The sequence below is a fragment of the Orycteropus afer genome, unplaced genomic scaffold, assembly GCF_000298275.1.
Source record: "Orycteropus afer afer isolate SDZICR_OR568_19922 unplaced genomic scaffold, OryAfe1.0 scaffold00040, whole genome shotgun sequence".
NCBI classification, from domain to species: domain Eukaryota; kingdom Metazoa; phylum Chordata; class Mammalia; order Tubulidentata; family Orycteropodidae; genus Orycteropus; species Orycteropus afer.
In genome coordinates, this window is record NW_006921627.1 from 2,287,616 (window position 1) to 2,305,198 (window position 17,583).

Here is a 17,583-nt window from a genome sequence, read left to right on the forward strand (position 1 = left end):
TTTTTTTTTTTTTTAAATTCTCTTGCTACATAGCAGGGTGAGTCTAGAGAAGCAAGATTAGATTGATTATGAAATATAATCAAGCAAAATTATTTGGCCTGTAAAAGCTCAATGGGAGTAAATTTACAACAGTACTACCCATACCATTCATTCATTCAGCATTCATGTATGGAGAGCCAATCACTGGACAGGAACTTAGCTAGACTCTCTGTAAAAACCTCTGTGGTGCCTACCACTGGGGGCATGGATAAACTAGTGGAACAAACAGACCTATAAGCAATAATTAGAATGCGGTTTAGTACGTACTGCAATAGAGTTATAAATAATGCACTACAGAATGAAGGAGGGGAGTAACTCCCCCTGGAGAGTTTGCAGAAGTCATCATAGATGCAGCATCATCTGAGGCAGTTCTTAAACAAAAATCCAAGTTCTTTAGATGAAGACATGGGGACGTGGTGATTCAGGTGGAAGAAAGTTTCCATAAAAAAGGTTTCAGTGTATGAGAAGACAAGGAATACCCAGGTAATGATAAGAAGTTTCATGTGGTTGGACCAAAGAGTATGTGAAGGGGTATGGAGGAGGTGAGGGTGCAAAGTCAGACTGGCGACTGAAGACCATGGGGTCCTGTGTGGAAGGTTCTGAAGCACAGCATGGTCGTATCTTAATGTGCTTTCCATAATACTCAAAGTTCCTATCTCAGTGCTCCATAAACACAAAGCAGGTAACAAGTATTCACTTCATGTTGATTTTAGCTGGATTTCATCTTATAAAGGAGGGAGACACACTTGGTCTCATAACCTTCTAGAGATGATGCTGCCAAAAGGACTGACAGTCACAGATAATTTAACAAATTGAATTATTTCCCTATCTGACTCCTTGAGGCTCTTAATATCATTATTGTATTAAACTGTGGTAAATATATATGTAACGAAACAATTATAATTTCAACCACCTTCACATGTACAATTAAGGGATATTAATTATATTCATCATGTTGTTCATCATTCATCAATCTTAACAATTCCGAATTTTTGACAGCCACACAAAAAGAAAAATAGTTATCCTCTTTGAAGGACACCTCCTACTCTACTCCCAATCCCCAACTGGTAGATATTACTTTGGACCACCCATAAGAGTAGCTGAGGATAGAGCTGGGTATGGAAGGAATGAAGGACGACGTGCATCTCACTCACCTGAACTTTGATTTGGAGATCCGGTGGCTGAAAGAGAAGAAAGAAATATTACCAGATGACATACACACATCTTCTTCCATTTAAAACATAGTCAACAATTTCAGAGAAGTTTGATGTTCCTTGGTAACTATATATGGGCACTGAAAGGATGTGTGATGGGTACTAGTATAACCTTGCATAGAATACTACTCATCGGCATCTCTTGGCAGGCTTGTGTGTTTGAATGTAGAAGCAGAGAACTGGACCAGTGGGTAAGTCTATGAATCTATTATCATCTAAGTGTCAACTCTCCTTGGAGAGGGGCAGCATGGTGTTGTTCTCAGATGATCAGGGTCTACCCAGCAAATTCTATAAGGTCATGTTAAGAAGGATGCTGGGAAGAGCTGCATCTTGGTTGGTCACTGAGAAAAGACAAAGACGGAAAGAAGGCATCTCCTGAAGATGAGAGCATCTCACCAGCAGAAAAATCACAGGCAGAAGCATGTCACATAGATCCCACTGCTGTCTGCACAGGAGCTCAGCCTAAGCTGGGGTATGAAGTAAAGAGAAGGCAGGAGGAGCCAGATGGCCTCTCTAGGCCACTACTATCCTGGCCCAAGAGCTGCAAACTGGGCCTAAAGAAATAGCTGTGGAGTCTGAGAAGCTGCCCAGGATTTTGCCAGGCATGTACAGCCCAAGACCTAGGGGACTTCTGGGCAGAAATGCAGAATAGATATGGTCGTGGCTGTCTTGAAGGTCACTGTGTGGAAAGGGAAGGTTCCTGTGAAACAAGAACCTTCAAGGAAGCCTTGGGACTACCTAATTTATATAGGAAAGAGTCTAGGTGAGGCTGGAAGGAGGCAGGAAGGAGGCTGGAGAAAAGAGTCAGAAAGTGAGATTGTAAAAGAGAAGTGTGGAGGAGGGGAGAGTGAGCCAGAGAGAGAGAGAGAGAGAGAGAGAGAGAGAGAGAGAATGTAAGTCCTTGACCCACTAAAAGATTTGAAGGCAACACATCAGAAAAGGCATTGGTACTAACAGAAGGGAGCAACCCTTAGGGAGATGTCAGGTGGAGCAACAATGCTCAGATGGAGCAGAAAGACATAGCATGCAAGTTACAGATGAAGAAGGGAATGGAGACAGAGGCAGAGCAACAAGGAGAGATGCGGAGAGAAAACAGGAGGGGGGAGTTCAGAAAGCGACTGCTGCCAGCCGGTGTGGTCCCAGCTCTGCTCAAGTAAGCTGGTCGCACAGCAAGAAAACCCTTCTCGTTATTTTTTATTTTTTTAAAAAACTAAACCAGAAGATGTGACAGGTGGCAAAGCCATCGTGCATGAGATAATTATATCTCTGGGGCACTGAGGATCTGAGCCAAGTGCCTTTACTGCTCTGAACCGTTAGCTAATAACCTTTTCCCACCCCAAAGCCTGCCTGCTAGGGCTGGAGGATTTAATCACAAGTTAACAAAGAGAGTGGGAGGGGGACTGGGAGCCAAGGGCAGGATTTTTATTTAGAGCCACAGTTTAATAGGGGAAACAAATGTTTTCCAGCTGCTAATTGGGTGATGGGGAATCCGGGGTGCCCTCCTCTCCAGCAGGGCCATGCTGAGCTCGGGACCTTCCCCAGGCTTGCCCCTCCTTGCTGTTACACATAAGCAAAGCAGATGACTGTAGCCTTCAGCCATGGGAGTCCGTCTCCAAAGCCTGGCATTGACCCTGGCCTCCTCTCAGAATTTTTTCAGTGACCCTCTCTGGGCCTGCCCTTCTATTCAGACCACGTGCTCTCCCCTGTAAGGCTGTCTCTCACTCCAGATGGGTTAGCTTCAAGCAAAAGTGGGGTTCCCATATGGGAAACCTAAGTCTGAGTGTTCAGTTTGCCCATGGAAATGGCTTCTGGAATGTGAGCCCAGGGAAGAATCAAGCTGGGGGTGATTGTTTGAAATGAGGTCCCAGTTTAAGCTTGGTCTTTGAATATGTGTCTTGTCTTAGCCTTCTGGCACATTGTGAGCAGGAGGGAATGGAGCAGGACCTTCTTTTCCAGTTATAGTCCTGGTGTATAACCATGGACAGCATACTTGCAAACTGATTTTGCTGTTGTTCCCAGAGGATCATGAATCTGACTTTAGGCTCGCTGGCTCTGAAACATTCATCCCTTTTAAAGACTGGCAAATCTTTTAAAAGATCATAATTTATAAGTAATCAACAGAAATGTTAACCACCATAATCCTTAAGAAGGGAGAGGGTATTGCTCATATGGCGTTTGTCTGAACACTAAGGAAAACCCCAGGTCCTTGGAGAGCTGGGGTTGGAACTCTTCGTGAAGTGTGAATACCTCGATTCTTCTGGACTCCCATAATCAAGGTGAAAGTCAACTGCAGGACCCCACCGGGGAAACAGAGGGACACTCTTCTAGGCAGCCCTTCGCCTCCTGGGAGGTGACCGTCTGCTCAGTGCTTGGGAAGTTGGTCTGCCTCACCGTGTAAGCCATCTAGGGAGCACGTGGGTGTCTTGGAATCATGGCCTCACTCCACTCCTAAAATGGAATTTATACAAGCTTGCTTCTTCTATGGCAAATGTTTCCTTTTACTGTTTTTTAAGCTGCCTCTGACTCCAAACAGTCCTCAGAACAGTAGAGACCTCCAGCTTCTCCAAACCTCAATGGTGTATGCACAGCTTGTTCAGAAAGTTTCTTGGCTTTATCCATCATTATTATTCTAGTGAGAGCACAATTCCTGCCTAGTTTTTTTAATGCATTTATTGAAATATCATTTATGTACAGTGAAATACACAAAACTAAAGTGACATGGGTCAATGCATTTTTTTTCCAAGTGTTCCCTCCCTTCTCTTCCTACCCATGGCAACCAGCAAAGAAAATTTCCCTCCATATATAAACCTTTCCATGACCCTCCACAACAACTAACTAACACTATATTTGTCCTTTTGTGATTGACTTATTTCACCCAGCATAATGTCCTCCAAGTTCATCCACGTTATGAGGTGTTTTGCAGACTCTACATTATTCTTTAGTGCTGTATAGCTTTCTATTGTGTGTATGTACCATAGTTTGGTCATCCACTCTTCCACTGATGGGCACGTAGGTTGTTTTCATGTTTTTGCTATTGTAAACAGTGCTGCGATGAACATAAAAAACAAAACAAAACAAAACAAAACCCCAAACTCACTGCCATCGAGTCAGATCCGACTCATAGCGACACTTCCTTGGGTTTCCGAGGCGGTATTACTATGGAAATAGATTGCCCAACCTTCCTTTCGAGAAGTGGCTGGTGGGTTTGAACCTCTAGCCTTCTGGTTAGCAGTCAAATGCCTTAGGCACTACACCACCAGAGCTCCCACGATGAACATAGTCTGCATATATCTATTCCTGTCCTGGTTCTCACCTCTCTAGGATATATACTTAGTAATGGGATTGCTGGGTCAAATGATATCTCCAATTCCAGCTTTCTAAGGAATTGCCATACTGCTTTCCATAGTGGTTGTATCACTTCACAGTCCCACCAGCAGGGTATGAGAGTCCCAATCTCTCCACATCCTTGCCAGCATTTGTTACTATCTGTCTCGTTGAACTTTGCCATTAATGCTGAGGTCAGATGGTATCTCATTATTGTTTTGATTTGCATCTCTCTGATGGCCAGTGATCGTGAGCATCTCTTCATGTATTAGCTGGCCACCTGAATACCCTCCTTGGTGAAGTGTCTATTCATGTCTTCTGCCTATTTTTCAATTGGATTGTTAATTCCTTTGGTGTTGAGGCACTGGAGTTTTCTATAAATCTGAGAGGTAAGTCCCTTGCCAGATATGTAATTATTGGCAAATATCAATTTGTTGCTGTCATTTTTGTTAAGTGGTGTCAATTTCTTTGTTCCATTTAAAATTTTCTCTTCTGAGCTTGTTTTGTTTATGAATCGTGTTATCACTTCCTTCATTGCTATTGTTTTAGTATTTGCTAAATATTTATGTTGGTCTTCTTTTTTATTTTGATGTGAAGGTTTATCATTTTTCTTTGAGGTTACCCTGTGATTTATAATTTTCTTCCCAAGTTTAGAACAGTCCATTCTATGTTGTAGTTGTCTTGACTTCCCTACCATTTAGAAGTTCTGCAACTACTTAATTTTTTCCCTCTTTTTGGTTTGTAGTGGTCCTCATTTGTCAATTGATGTCTCAGGCTTCCTTAAGGAGCTTTGTGGCATAGTACCTAAGGCATGTGACTGCTAACCAGAAGGCCAGCGGTTCCAACCCACCAGCCACTCCTTAGGAGGTAGACTGGGCAATCTACTTTGTACTTTGGATACTTCCATAGCTGAGTTGGTTTCTGGGTTATGTCACCAGTGAGTTAATGGTCAGTTGTTGTTTGCTATTGTTGCTTCTATGTCTAAAGGGTTCCCTTTAGCATCTCTTATAAGGTTGGTCTGGTTTTAACAAATTCCCTTAATTTCTGCTTATCTGGAAATGTCCTAATTTCACCATCACATTTGAGGGACAGTTTTGCTGGGTACATAATTCTTGGTTGGAATTTTTTCTCTTTCAGGGTGTTACACATACCATACCATTGTCTTCTTACTTGCATGGTTCCAGCTGAGAAATCCGAGGTTAGTCTTACTGGTCGCCCCTTCTAGGTAACTTTTCATTTTTCCTGTGCTGCTTCAGGATTCTTTGTTTGTCTTTGGTTTAGGTGAGTTTGATGATGATGATATGTGTTGGTGTTTTTCTTTTGGGGTCTATCCTCTTTGGGGTTTGTTGGACTTCTTGAATGGATATATTCTCATCTTTCATCATACCAGGAAAATTCTCTTCCAAAAAATTGATTATTTTCTCTGTGGTTTTATTTGTCTCTTCCTGTTCTGGAATTCCGATTACATGTAGGTTATTGCTTTAGATGGTAACCCACAAGAACCTTAGGCTTTCTTTATTTTGTTTTGATCTTTTTTCTGATTGATTGCTTTCTAAACAAGTACTGAGGTATTTGCCTTCAATTTCTCTAATTCTGTCTTCTATTGATTCAGTTCTATTCCTTTGCCCACTCAATGTCTTATTTCTGAAAATTTAGTATTAATCTTCTGAATTTCTATGTGTAGATTTTACATCATTTCTAGTTTTTCATTTATTTTGTCATTTTGTTCTTGTATTGTCTTTTGAAATTGTTCTAGGGTTTTCTCCAATTTTGTCAGTGTTTTCCTTGATCTGTCTCTCAATTCGTCAAAGATACCTAATTCTTTTGAATTCCTTCTCAGGGAGTTCCAATCCTTCGTCTTCCTCAGGGATGTGTTTTGGGTCTGTATCCTGGTCCCTTGTTTCTCCTGCTTTATCTTGCTTCTTTGTGTGTACTGTGATGCTCTGTTGTCTCTGAGACATCATGACATTTTTGTGTTCACATTTAATTGGTGATTGTGTGTTGGAGTGACTTGTCCATGATTTTTGTTTTCTTTGTATGTTATCTGCGTAAGCAGGGTACTGTGCTGTGCTCCTCTATTAGCTAGTTGGCTGCACTTATACACTCATCACATCTCCTTTCCCATTGTCAGCCTCCCATATATTCCTGCCATCCTTGGCAAATGGAGCCTATTCTTAGGTTCCTGAAATCTGAATGAGAAGGCTGTCATTTTAAAATCCAAAATGGCCACCACTTGTAAAGATTTAAAGTAGCTGCACCCTTGGTTGGGAGCTCTGATAGCATAGGGCCTAAGGCACTTGACTGCTAACCAGAAGGCTGACGGTTCAAACCCACCAGCCACTCCTTGGAAGGAAGATGGGGGCAATCTACTTCCATAGTGATACTGCCTCTGAAACCCAAGGAGGGGTCACAATGAGTCGGGTCCGACTCGATGGCACATAACAACAACAACAACAACAAGCACCCTCGGTCACTTTAAATATCCAAAATGGCCACTGCTTGTAAACATGCAAAGTGGCTACACCCTCCCGATAGTGGAAAGTCCACAGCTCAGGTCGTCTCCCTCCTTACTTTTTCCCTTCCTAGTCATAAAGGCCACCAGTGCAGTCGTCCCTGCAGCTCTTGGTGACCAGGGCTGATCTTCAGGTCAATTCTCAGGTCCTAGTACCACTTGGAAATATTCAGGCTATCGGACCTGTCAGAGTAGCTAACAGTCCACTGCTCTGACCATCTCTGTACTCACTGTTTTCATTCAAGTTTTTCTACTAGTTGGTGCCTAATCTACTTCTGTATACTTCCTTTCAAAGCTCAGGGCTCCAGGATTATCTTCTGTATCTCTGTCAATTGGTTTCTCTTTTCTTTGTTGAAGAGGGTCTGTGTAGCTTGTCTGCCTATTCCTCCATCTTGCCGGAAGTCACCTGTCTAGTGTTTTAAGTGGATTATTAGAGAAGAGCATTGAGAAAGTAACTAATACACAAGATCATCAAAGCAGCTCCATTGGATTGGACCTGAAGTTCATTCAATACAGGATACTTTTTCTGATCAGAATAAAGTCTGGGAGACCATGGTTTTCTTCTCTTATATGAAAGTTCAAAATTAGAAACTAACCCCAAACTCTCTTTGGTTTCACTTAGTCACTCAATTTTTATTTGCCATTATTTGACAAGTATTTGAACTTCTTGGGAACTATTTATATTTTCAGTTTCTACCCACTTCTTACTGTAATGAGCACCATACACATTTACTACCTGCTGTGTGAAATAGTATTTCCCTAAGTTGTCCAAAATTAGCCTTTAATATAAGTCAGATAGCCCTGCAGTCAATTATTCACCATCCACGTTGACAGCATGTCTGAGTCAGCCTCCTTAACTTCACGACTTCATTACTACTCACAGCCATTATTACTAGGAGCTCCAAGTCCTGGACCTTGCCATCATATAGTATTGCTTCAACTACTGAGTGCTGAACTCAATGATCCACATTTTTGACCAGAGTTTTCTTGTCTATTATCCCTCCTGCTCTTTTCCTGAACCTAGTCCATGCCCTCACCAGATTCTCCCAATCACTCACCCTCTTTGAAGACTCCAGGCTAACAACAGCCTTGACTTGTAGCTCTCAGATTGGCCCACAGTCATGGCAGCAGTGCCCTCAACCTCATGCACATTCCCACACAGCCTGGGCCTTCTGCTGGGCCTGCTTGGCTAAACTCCCACCCTCATTCACACCACTGTCTAGTTTTAGTGCTTCCAGGCTACAGAGTCTGCCAAAAAATATGTCAAATTATTCTGTAAGGCTGACTCCACATTTACGATGTCAGTTTCCAGTGGCTTTGGCCCTGCACAGCTATCTTTTAGTGACCTCTCACTGACTCACTAGTTTGAATCTTCTATGCTGTCCTTCAAGTTCCTGTGACACCTGACCCTCATTTTCTGTGATGACATGACTGAGATCATTTTCTATGAGTCCCATCATTGACCCTCTTCATCGAAGCTTGTTTCTGAGGCTGTATTCTTCATAGAACTATATATAGGCTTTGAGAGATGGAATCACCCTTAGATATCACCTGGAACTATGGTTTATAATTTTTAAAGTTGTAGGGTTCTTTATTCATATGAAATCTCAAATGGAAGTCCAACATATAAAAGAGATTAAAATGGTCCCCCTTCTATAGTAGCCCCTTCAGGTTGTCCTCAGGACCCCAGGGCTGTACTGAGAGCACATTAAAGCCAATGATGAGTCCAACATTTCCATTTCTCAGAGGAAAAGACTGAGAATCAGAGTAGAAGTGCTTTGGCCAAGGTCACATGGCTGGCCGGTGATGCCTGAGACTAGACCCAGGACACCTGAAACCAGGTCTCTTTTTACATCTTCTACTTAGTCCCAGAGGTAAATGAACTCTTTCTCCCAGTATAAAGCAAATGCCTTAAGCTGTATCCTTGAAATCAGTCTTCCCCTCTCCTGAGGCAGTTTCTTCCTAAACTCACTCACTTCCTCTCCAGCTTCTTTAGTCTCTCTCACGTTGCTGGCTTTTTCATGGCCTTCATCTTTATTATGTTGGAAAACAACCCTCTACTTAATCATTGCTGCCTCCTCCTTATACTATCCAATTTTCTTCTCTTTCCATGGTCTAACTTTTTAGTGAATGTCATATGCTGACTCATTTCCCCCCATTCCCTCACTGAGATCCAACTCTTACAATCAGCATATCCTCAATTCCTATAGAGTATGCCTTCAGGGCACACAAATAACCTATCCACTTCTTTCCATCTTCACTATCATGACCCCAGCCCAGACCACCATCTCACATCTGGGGTAACTGCTAATGCTGCTTCATTTCTGTGTCTGTTTCCCTACTGGCCTCTCTGCTACCCTCTCCTAACACTGAAGTGATGTTTCAGGAGTGCAGACTAACCATATCAATCTCTTCTGTCTGTCCCACATGCTTAAAGCCCTTCCACAATTTCTCACACTCTTACAATAAAGACCTAAACTGTTTAGGGGTCCACCAGGCCTTTCCCAATCTCTAAGCTCATGTTGCCCACTCTCCCCTCATGCACAGCTCTAGCCACAATAGCCTTCTCTCAGTTCTTTCACTCAAGGGTGGTGGTCCACACTATTGCTTCTTTTGGGATGTTTTCCACTGCTCTTTACGTCAATAATTTATGTTCACCTTTCACTTCTCAGCTTAGACTTAAATTCTTCAAAGCAGCTATTCCTGACCTCTACTATGAACCTCACATTACATTATTTTCCTTAACACTCACCCCAATTTGTAATCACCTGTTCAGTGCCACTTCTGCACTAGATTGCAAGCTCCAATGATATGGTGTCAATTGTCTTTACTGCTAGCACTAAGCTTGGCATACTATTGAATGAATGTACAGTGGCTGCGATGATGGGCTCAAGTATAGCAGGGATTGTGGGGCTGGCGTGGGATCGGGCAGTGTTTCGTTCTGCTGTGCATGGGGTCGCTATGGGTCGGAAACGACTCGACGGCACTTAACAACAACCACAACAAGTAAACAGCTGTATCTTAAAATCCCCCCCACACCTTTAGGATAGTGTTCCTGCTGGTTTTCAACTACCCTTTAACTCTTTGTCTACTTGTCGTGACCAATCCTTGTCCTACGACTTCATTGATAGTTTTTATACTGATAACCTCAGACATGTGTCTCTATCCCTGTTTAGAGATGAGCCTCAGCCTTCCATATCCTGATGTCTAGATATCTACATCATACCTGTAGGTCCAATCTTCTCAAATTGGGTCCCACTTCCAACTTATTTACAGCACCATTTCCATCTTCAAACTTTGATGGGTCCCTCTTCTTCATCACTTCCCTTGCCCATTTCATCTCTTCCCTTCCCCCATCCAGAAACTATCTTCATCTAGGTTTGCGTATTTCGTGCACAGAGCAGATGCAGAAATGTGGATATTCATGGGGATAACTGTGGTAGTTATGTTTTTGTGTCAACTTGGCTGGGCCTGGTTGAGTGGCTGGGCAGCTGGTGGCAGTTATTCCCCATGATGAGACTGGCAATCAGCTCCATGATGGAATCTACCACAAGCAGCTGAGTAGATGCTTTGGGTATGTGGTCTGCTTCCCGTATACAAGCAGCTTTGGGAATGGTCTCCAGCTTATGGCACACTTGAACCCTGCATGTAGCTGTGTCATTGCTTAGCAGCTTGCCATGCTCTGCCGACCTTACAATGTACTTAAAGTAATGGCCTGCCGTGTGGTTTGGTAACATCGGGACTGTGCCTTTTTACTTGTAAAACTTGGGGCTTCTCAGCCTCAGCAGCCAGCAGCTGTCTGAGTGAAGAAATGCCTCTAGCTCCAGCGGGCTGGGAGCAGGAGGCAGATCTGAACCCCAAGGTTGAGGGGCTTTCGCCCAGTCCCTAGAGCCTGGCACGTGAACTTGGACTTAAAGCCTCCAAATTGTAAGAATAAACTCCTGTTTGTTAAGGCCATCCCATTTGTGGTATATTTCTTGTCAGAGTGGCACTAGGTAAGCAGAACAATAACAAATACAGGGACATTTTCTACAGAGCTCCTCTAAGCTGGCAGAGTGCAGCCTCCCAAGGAAATAACAGATACGCTAGAGATTCCAGCTTTTCTCTGTGGGGGATCATCATGTTTTCTTTCCAACAGAGCCTTCTACTTTCCTGAATGCACTCTCAAGTGACTTCCTGGTACTAGCTTCTCAGGCCCTCCTGGTCTACCACTTGGGCTGTGCTTGAAAACTAGAGTTGCAGGGTCCTCTATCTTCTTCTCTCCAGTCCCCTTCTTGGTGATAAGACAACACAAAGGCCTAGAACTGATGGACTTTGAAGGCTTCTTGTATTCCTTTCCTTAGTGTTTCTGTCTTGGGCCCACTTTCAGAAACTCAAAAGCTTGTTTTGTATGATTCCAAAAGAAGAGAAGAGGAAAAAGCCTTGGACTGGTGCTTAAAAATATAATTAGCACCGTATTTTAGCAACATTTTGACAATAATTGCTTTCCAACAATGCAGAGAAATCTGCAGTGCAGACTCCCTGGTGCCACTGTCAGAGTGAGTGATACTGAAGCCCCGGGTACCTTGGAAATGGAAGTTGCAAAAGCTGATCTATTCCTAAGCCTTGTTTTCTTTTCTCCTTTGGCTTGGAGACCATTCTTGAGCCTGGCATCACATACGTCCAGACCTTCCTATGGCTTATCTTTTTGGGTTGGGGTTTGCCCAAATCATTGAACCATTTTAAGAGGAAGGGTAAAATAAGACACTATTCCCCTAATGAAACAATTTAGAAACTGATTTTAGTTGGGACAGGTCCTACTCAGAGCTTTTTGATTGCATGTCCTTTCAGTGACTAGGGTGAGACTGTAGACCTCATACCCCAATTGGAGACTTTCCAAAGTGGAACCTGAATGCTCTAGGAGACCTAATACTCAAGGTCGATCTGCTTTCTGGGATGCTGGTAATGAAACCAGCAGTCTACTTATTTTCAGCAATTAAATCATTTTTTTGGGGGGGGAGGGGAGCAAAACAAGGGTACTCCACAGGAACTACTCGTTTCCAGTTTTAAGATTGAACTAAGAGGGTGACTGTAATACTCTCTGAATGAATAGTTCCTATTGACACCTGGCTTCTCCTCCAATCCCAGGCCAAAGTCAGGGTTTGGGATTTGACACAGGGAACAGGTACATGTGGACATCTACACACAGGTTTATGCTGGAGGAGGTGACTGGATGAAGTCCAGGATAAGCACAGGTAAGTTTTTTTTTTTTTTTTAATTAACTCAAGTTTGCATTTCAGGCATGTCTGTTTCCTTTTCTTAAATGGTTAACTTATTGTTGTTATGTACCATGGAGTCGGCCCTGACTCATAGCAACCCCTCCTTGGGTTTCTGAGGTGGTATCACTACAGAAGTAGATTGCCCAACCTTCCTTCCGAGGAGTGGCTGGTGGGTTTGAACCACCAGCCTTCTGGTTACCAGTCAACTGCCTTAGGCACTATGCTACCAGAACTCTTAACGGTTAACTTAGATTGCAAATAAGAAGCAACATGTTTATCATTTTCTCAGTATGTTCTCTTACCTGGGTACTTTTCTCCCAGATTGCATGTATCAGAGTGGAAAGAGTGGCCAGCAGGAACTAGGGAACTAACCTAGCCATCTCTCAAGAGAGAGGATTAAAGGAGCTGGGACGAAAGAGACGTAAAAGCTCCTTCCCCACACTGTAGCTTCAATATGATGAAGCAAAACTAGCTGCCATTGAATGGACTCTGAATCATGGTGATCTCATGTGTGTCAGAGTAGAAGTATGCCCAAAGGGTTTCAATGGTTCATTTTTTGGAAGTAGATCTCTAGGTCCTTCTTTTGAGGTACCTCTGGCTGGACTCGAAACTTTAGGTTAGCAGGGGCTCAAAATTTAAGAGTCAGACCCTCACAGCAATGCTGAATTGGAGGCTCACCCCCATACCTAGGGGCCATACTCAATTCTGAGGCCCTTTAACTCCATACAGGTCACTATCTGAGGTTTCTGTTTCTTGCTGCTCCCTCATTCTCTGGCCCTCCAACTGAGGAGGAGCTGTTTGACTTCAAGATGCAGCTTCCCTGCCTGCACCCCAGGAAAAGCCCTAGTCCCCTGAGTTCACCGTGCCTACTCACGCCAGCCTGGCCCCGCAGTTTTCTCCCTCGATGTCACCTCCAGCCACGTTTTCAGTGTTGACAGACTCTGTCTCACTTGTGGGCATGCTCACTGCAAGAGTCAAAGGATGAAGAATGAGGCATTGTGGGCAGGGAGAAAAAAAGAATAGAAGAAAGTTAGTTTGCAACACACACAATACCATGGCTGAGTGCTGCCCGACAGGAGGAGAGCCTGGGCAGCATCTCTTGGCTGGGGGAGGGGCTGCGGCTGTGAGCAAGTTGAGGCCTTGAACTTGCTCTGGCCAGGTTTGGGGATTTCCTTGACTCATGCCTGTTACTTGTCCAAGGTAAGTTTCACTGCCAAGGACATTGTAAACTAGTGGGAATGTGAGAGAACATCTGGTGATAAGATCAGAGTTATCCTGAAAAACTGACCATTGGCTCCTTTTTTCTACCCTCCACTCTATGTCTTATGAAGCTAGGAAGTGGATGCATCTTACAACTCTGGAAACTTTTTCATTTGCATCCATTGCTAGTCATAAAAAGAGAAGCTTTTGTGAAAATATTTGATTTTTCTTCTTTCTTTCCATCCACCAACTCTAAGGGGCTCGATCCCCAAACTTAGGGTTCAGTTGTTTTGTGGAAAGGGCACCGTTGGTGCCTATGTCAACTACCAGGTGGATTTGGAGGACTGGTCCCTTTTCCTGTAGTATGTGCTGGGTCCTGATTCTCTCCCATCTAGGAATCCACATGAAATAGAGTTTAAAGTGAATGCCCTTTACCAGAAGCATGCACTAAGTGTCAAACTGAAAACACCAAGGATGGAGGAACAGTAAGTGTGTAAGCCACAAAATTAAATTTCTATGTGGCCTGAGTAAAGCCTGCAGAGATATTCCTCCACATTGAAGATTGGTAAGCAATCTTGGCACTCCTGTGATAATTCAAGGGTGACTTGGAATATAAATCATCTAACTCCACTAGAGCCAGCTTTTCCCTTCCCTATTCTGTCTCTTTCCAAGACAGTAGGGGGTTGGATTTCCAGAGCAGTGGGAGTTCTGTAGCTTGGAACTCAGCTTGGTGGCTAATAAGAAGTCATTTCTTTCATTATTTGTTCTTCTTCTAAAGAAAAATTTAACTCAAGAGAATCCTTCTTCTTCTTCATAACCTTCTATTGCCCTTCTAATGTGACACAAGTTTTGCAAAGCTGCTGAGTTTTGCCAAGCCCTGTTCTTTAGAATGGTCACTCTATCATCCATCTTGGTTCAGTTTTCTCTCCAGAACAGAACTCCTCATGAGGTTAGAAAATCACTGGCCCTCAGCAGCCATAGAACCTACAACTAGCAAGGGTGTGGTGACAGGTGATATGGCATCAGGGGACAAGTCCCAGGGTTGCTACAGCCAAGGAAAGGCTTTGCTGGTTATATGAATAATGTTGATGGACACGATTTTCCTATTTCTTTTCTTTTAGATAAGTGGGTGAGAAAAGACTCCTTTCAAGGACATGGAAGATACAAATGGAAATCCCAGAACTTACCATATGATTGACTGAAATGTAGGAGAAACTTCTCCAACCTAGTACTCCTTTTTAGTAAGCTTGGGTAAAAAGAAATCTAGACAACATTTCAAAGAAGTTTAGAGCTGGATGGAACATCAGAAATTATTCAGCTCTAACGTGCCCCCCTCATCTCACAGAAGAGGAAAGGGAGGCCTAGAGAAGGGCTGTGATGCCCCAGATCACGTAGGACTACAGCACAAATGTCATGGGCCCCTGCATCACGCTCATCTTGACTGCTTCAGTGTTGACCAATTCCCTACTCTATACCAGGACAAAATTATGAAAGCTGAATGAGGCTCCAGGGGTATCATAGGAAGGTAGTGAGTAGCAAAATGGTAGTGTAGAATTTTAAAACATTTACCCTCATGTTACAGTCCAAACTCTGCAGGAGTTGGCAAGAGAGACAATGGTTTCAGCACTGGGGCCTGGAAAGACAGACCTTCAGAGCTGGCCAGGGTTCCTTGCTCCATTCACAAAAAGGAAGAAGTCTTAAAAGTTGAAGAGCCTTCAGTCTTTCAACCCAACTATCTCCAGCTATTTCTGACCTAAGATTTCCTTAACTCTCCAGGCACTGTTGTTTGAAGGGCTGAGCAGAAAAAAAAAAAACCAAAAACCAAAAAAACTATCTGCTTTTGTGACACTCTGCTCCCAGAGAGTCTTACATGCTAGTAGAGTAGTGTGAGGGTGGTGGTGTTAGGCTTGGAAAGGCCACCAAATTAGAAGCCAGGGCATCAGGGATAACCATATCATCTTTGAGATCAAGGCACAAGCTAAAACAGTACCACGTTTGCATTACAGTGATGTCACTCTTGGCCAGCACTATCCAAGGGAACCACTGCAGTTGCTTGTCAAGGTCAGCTGACTTTCTCCATATGAAGAGATTGTAAGACAGTAGCTTTGAGTGGGACAGGTTACCATCCCCCTCACAAAACGTACACATACACACAAACACATACACATACATTCATGTGTACACACACATGACCACCGCATCACAAACCATCAAGAGAAACACCCTCCCATCCAGTCTGGTGTGTACGAACATACATTTACACACACAGAGCATAGGGGAACATTACCATGGGTTTCTGTGGAGTGACTAAACCAAGAAAACTTCCCTTTCTTCTTATCAAGCAAGCCCGCCGGAGTGCCTCCTTTCACAGACAAGATGGTCAGTGTCAAGAACCAGGAACAAGACATCAATAGAGAGCATGCAGTCAGCCACGGGCAAAAGAAAGAAACAAGGAACTGAGCTTTCACATTGAACATCCGTTTTCATCTCCGAAAATAAACCAAACAATTTTTTAAAAGCAATAAACCAAAAACATATAAGAAAACATAACAAAACAGAACCAAAACCCCAAACCACATTGAATTAACAACATAAAAGAGATGATGAATCCTGGGAGAAGGAACCACTCCAGCAGAGGCTTCTGTCTATACTGGTTTATCTACTTAGCAATTTTGAGGTGCAGTCTACTTGGGAGGGAGCCACCTCTCCCCCTGATGCCTATTTAGGGAGGTGCTCCATTAGAAGTTTAAACGGGATAAATGCCAAAATCAGACTGTAATCTTGATGTCCCTCTTCACCATGACTCAGTGGCCAGGCAACCTGATATTTTCCACACATGGGACAATACTGTAAAACTTCCAATCAAGGATTCTTTCATCACATACAAACAGATGATGTCACTTGGAGGTGGAAAAGCAACCTATTGATCTACTTGATGCTTTGACCAATAACTTGTTAATTCTATTCAGTAAAGACTCATCAAGTGCCTCAGGCTTGATCACATCCAAAATATTAACGTATCTTTTAATCTGTTTAAATGGGCAACAAACTTGTTACATTGCTTGACAGTGGGTGGCCTTTTCAGGAAGTTTATATATAAGGGAAAAAAATTCTATAAGCTTTTGTTGGATTTGCACTGTAGCTGAAGAGAAGGGTGTTAGTGAGAATATGACTGTTGTTGTGTGCCCTTAAGTCAATCCCAACTCATAGGACCCTATAGGACAGATTAGAACTGCCCCATAGGGTTTTCTAGGTGGTAATCTTTGTAAGAGCAGATTGCCAGGCCTTTTCTCTTGCGGAGCTGCCACGTGGATTTCAAGTGCCAACCTTCTGCTTAGCAGCAAAGCATTTAAGCTCGTGCCACCAGGGCTTCATATTGAGAGTGTAAGGCTACTAATTACTACAAGGGGAAGAGGGGAAGTTCTATAATCTGCAATGGACTTGAAGTTGTGGATGTCAAAATCATGTAATAGAACTAACACGAAGTGTACCTCTGTCAGGACACTAGGAGAGTGCTGGGGATGAGTGATGAGTGAAGAAGGGTCACAACTTGTTAGCGAGGAGCAGCTGTGTATGGGAGTGGGGAATCTGCTAGAACTCATGATGGAGAGAAAGTGCCCTGAGGATGAATGGGCAGGTGGCCCCATCAATTCTGGGAAAGGGCATAAGGGGAAGGTCAAACCAAGTTGTAGATGCTTATTTATCTCATCCTCTTGCCCCGAGACTGAGATCATGTTCAATGAATTTTCTTGAACATTGCCTGTCAGTGAGAGTTCTGAAGTCTGGTTCACAATAGAGAAGGGTCAGTCTTATTTTTAACTTTTGTAGAGGGCCATGTCCCAAACCACACTCATCTTTAAAATACAAAGCTTTGAATAAACAGAAACTTCATAACCATAGCATATTTTTTTTTTCACTTCTTAAAAATCCTATATGAAAAAAACAAAAAAACAAAAAACAAACACTGAGAATTAAGAGCTGACATTAATGACTTGATTTAAGTTATCCTTCTAAAGAAAGCTATGTCTCAATTTAG

General features: G+C 43.1%; 1 protein-coding gene across 1 annotated transcript in view; it reads right to left on the bottom strand.

The window, feature by feature from the left end:
* CACNA1C (calcium voltage-gated channel subunit alpha1 C) overlaps window positions 1-17,583 on the bottom strand; it is an 806,686-nt gene that overhangs the window by 184,260 nt on the left and 604,843 nt on the right. Inside the window, exons 9-10 of the mRNA XM_007937025.2 lie at window positions 13,222-13,312; window positions 1,194-1,220 (exon numbers count right to left, since the gene is read on the bottom strand). Of these exons, the coding sequence (XP_007935216.1) occupies window positions 1,194-1,220; window positions 13,222-13,312 (118 nt within the window). The remainder of the gene's footprint in view (window positions 1-1,193; window positions 1,221-13,221; window positions 13,313-17,583) is intronic.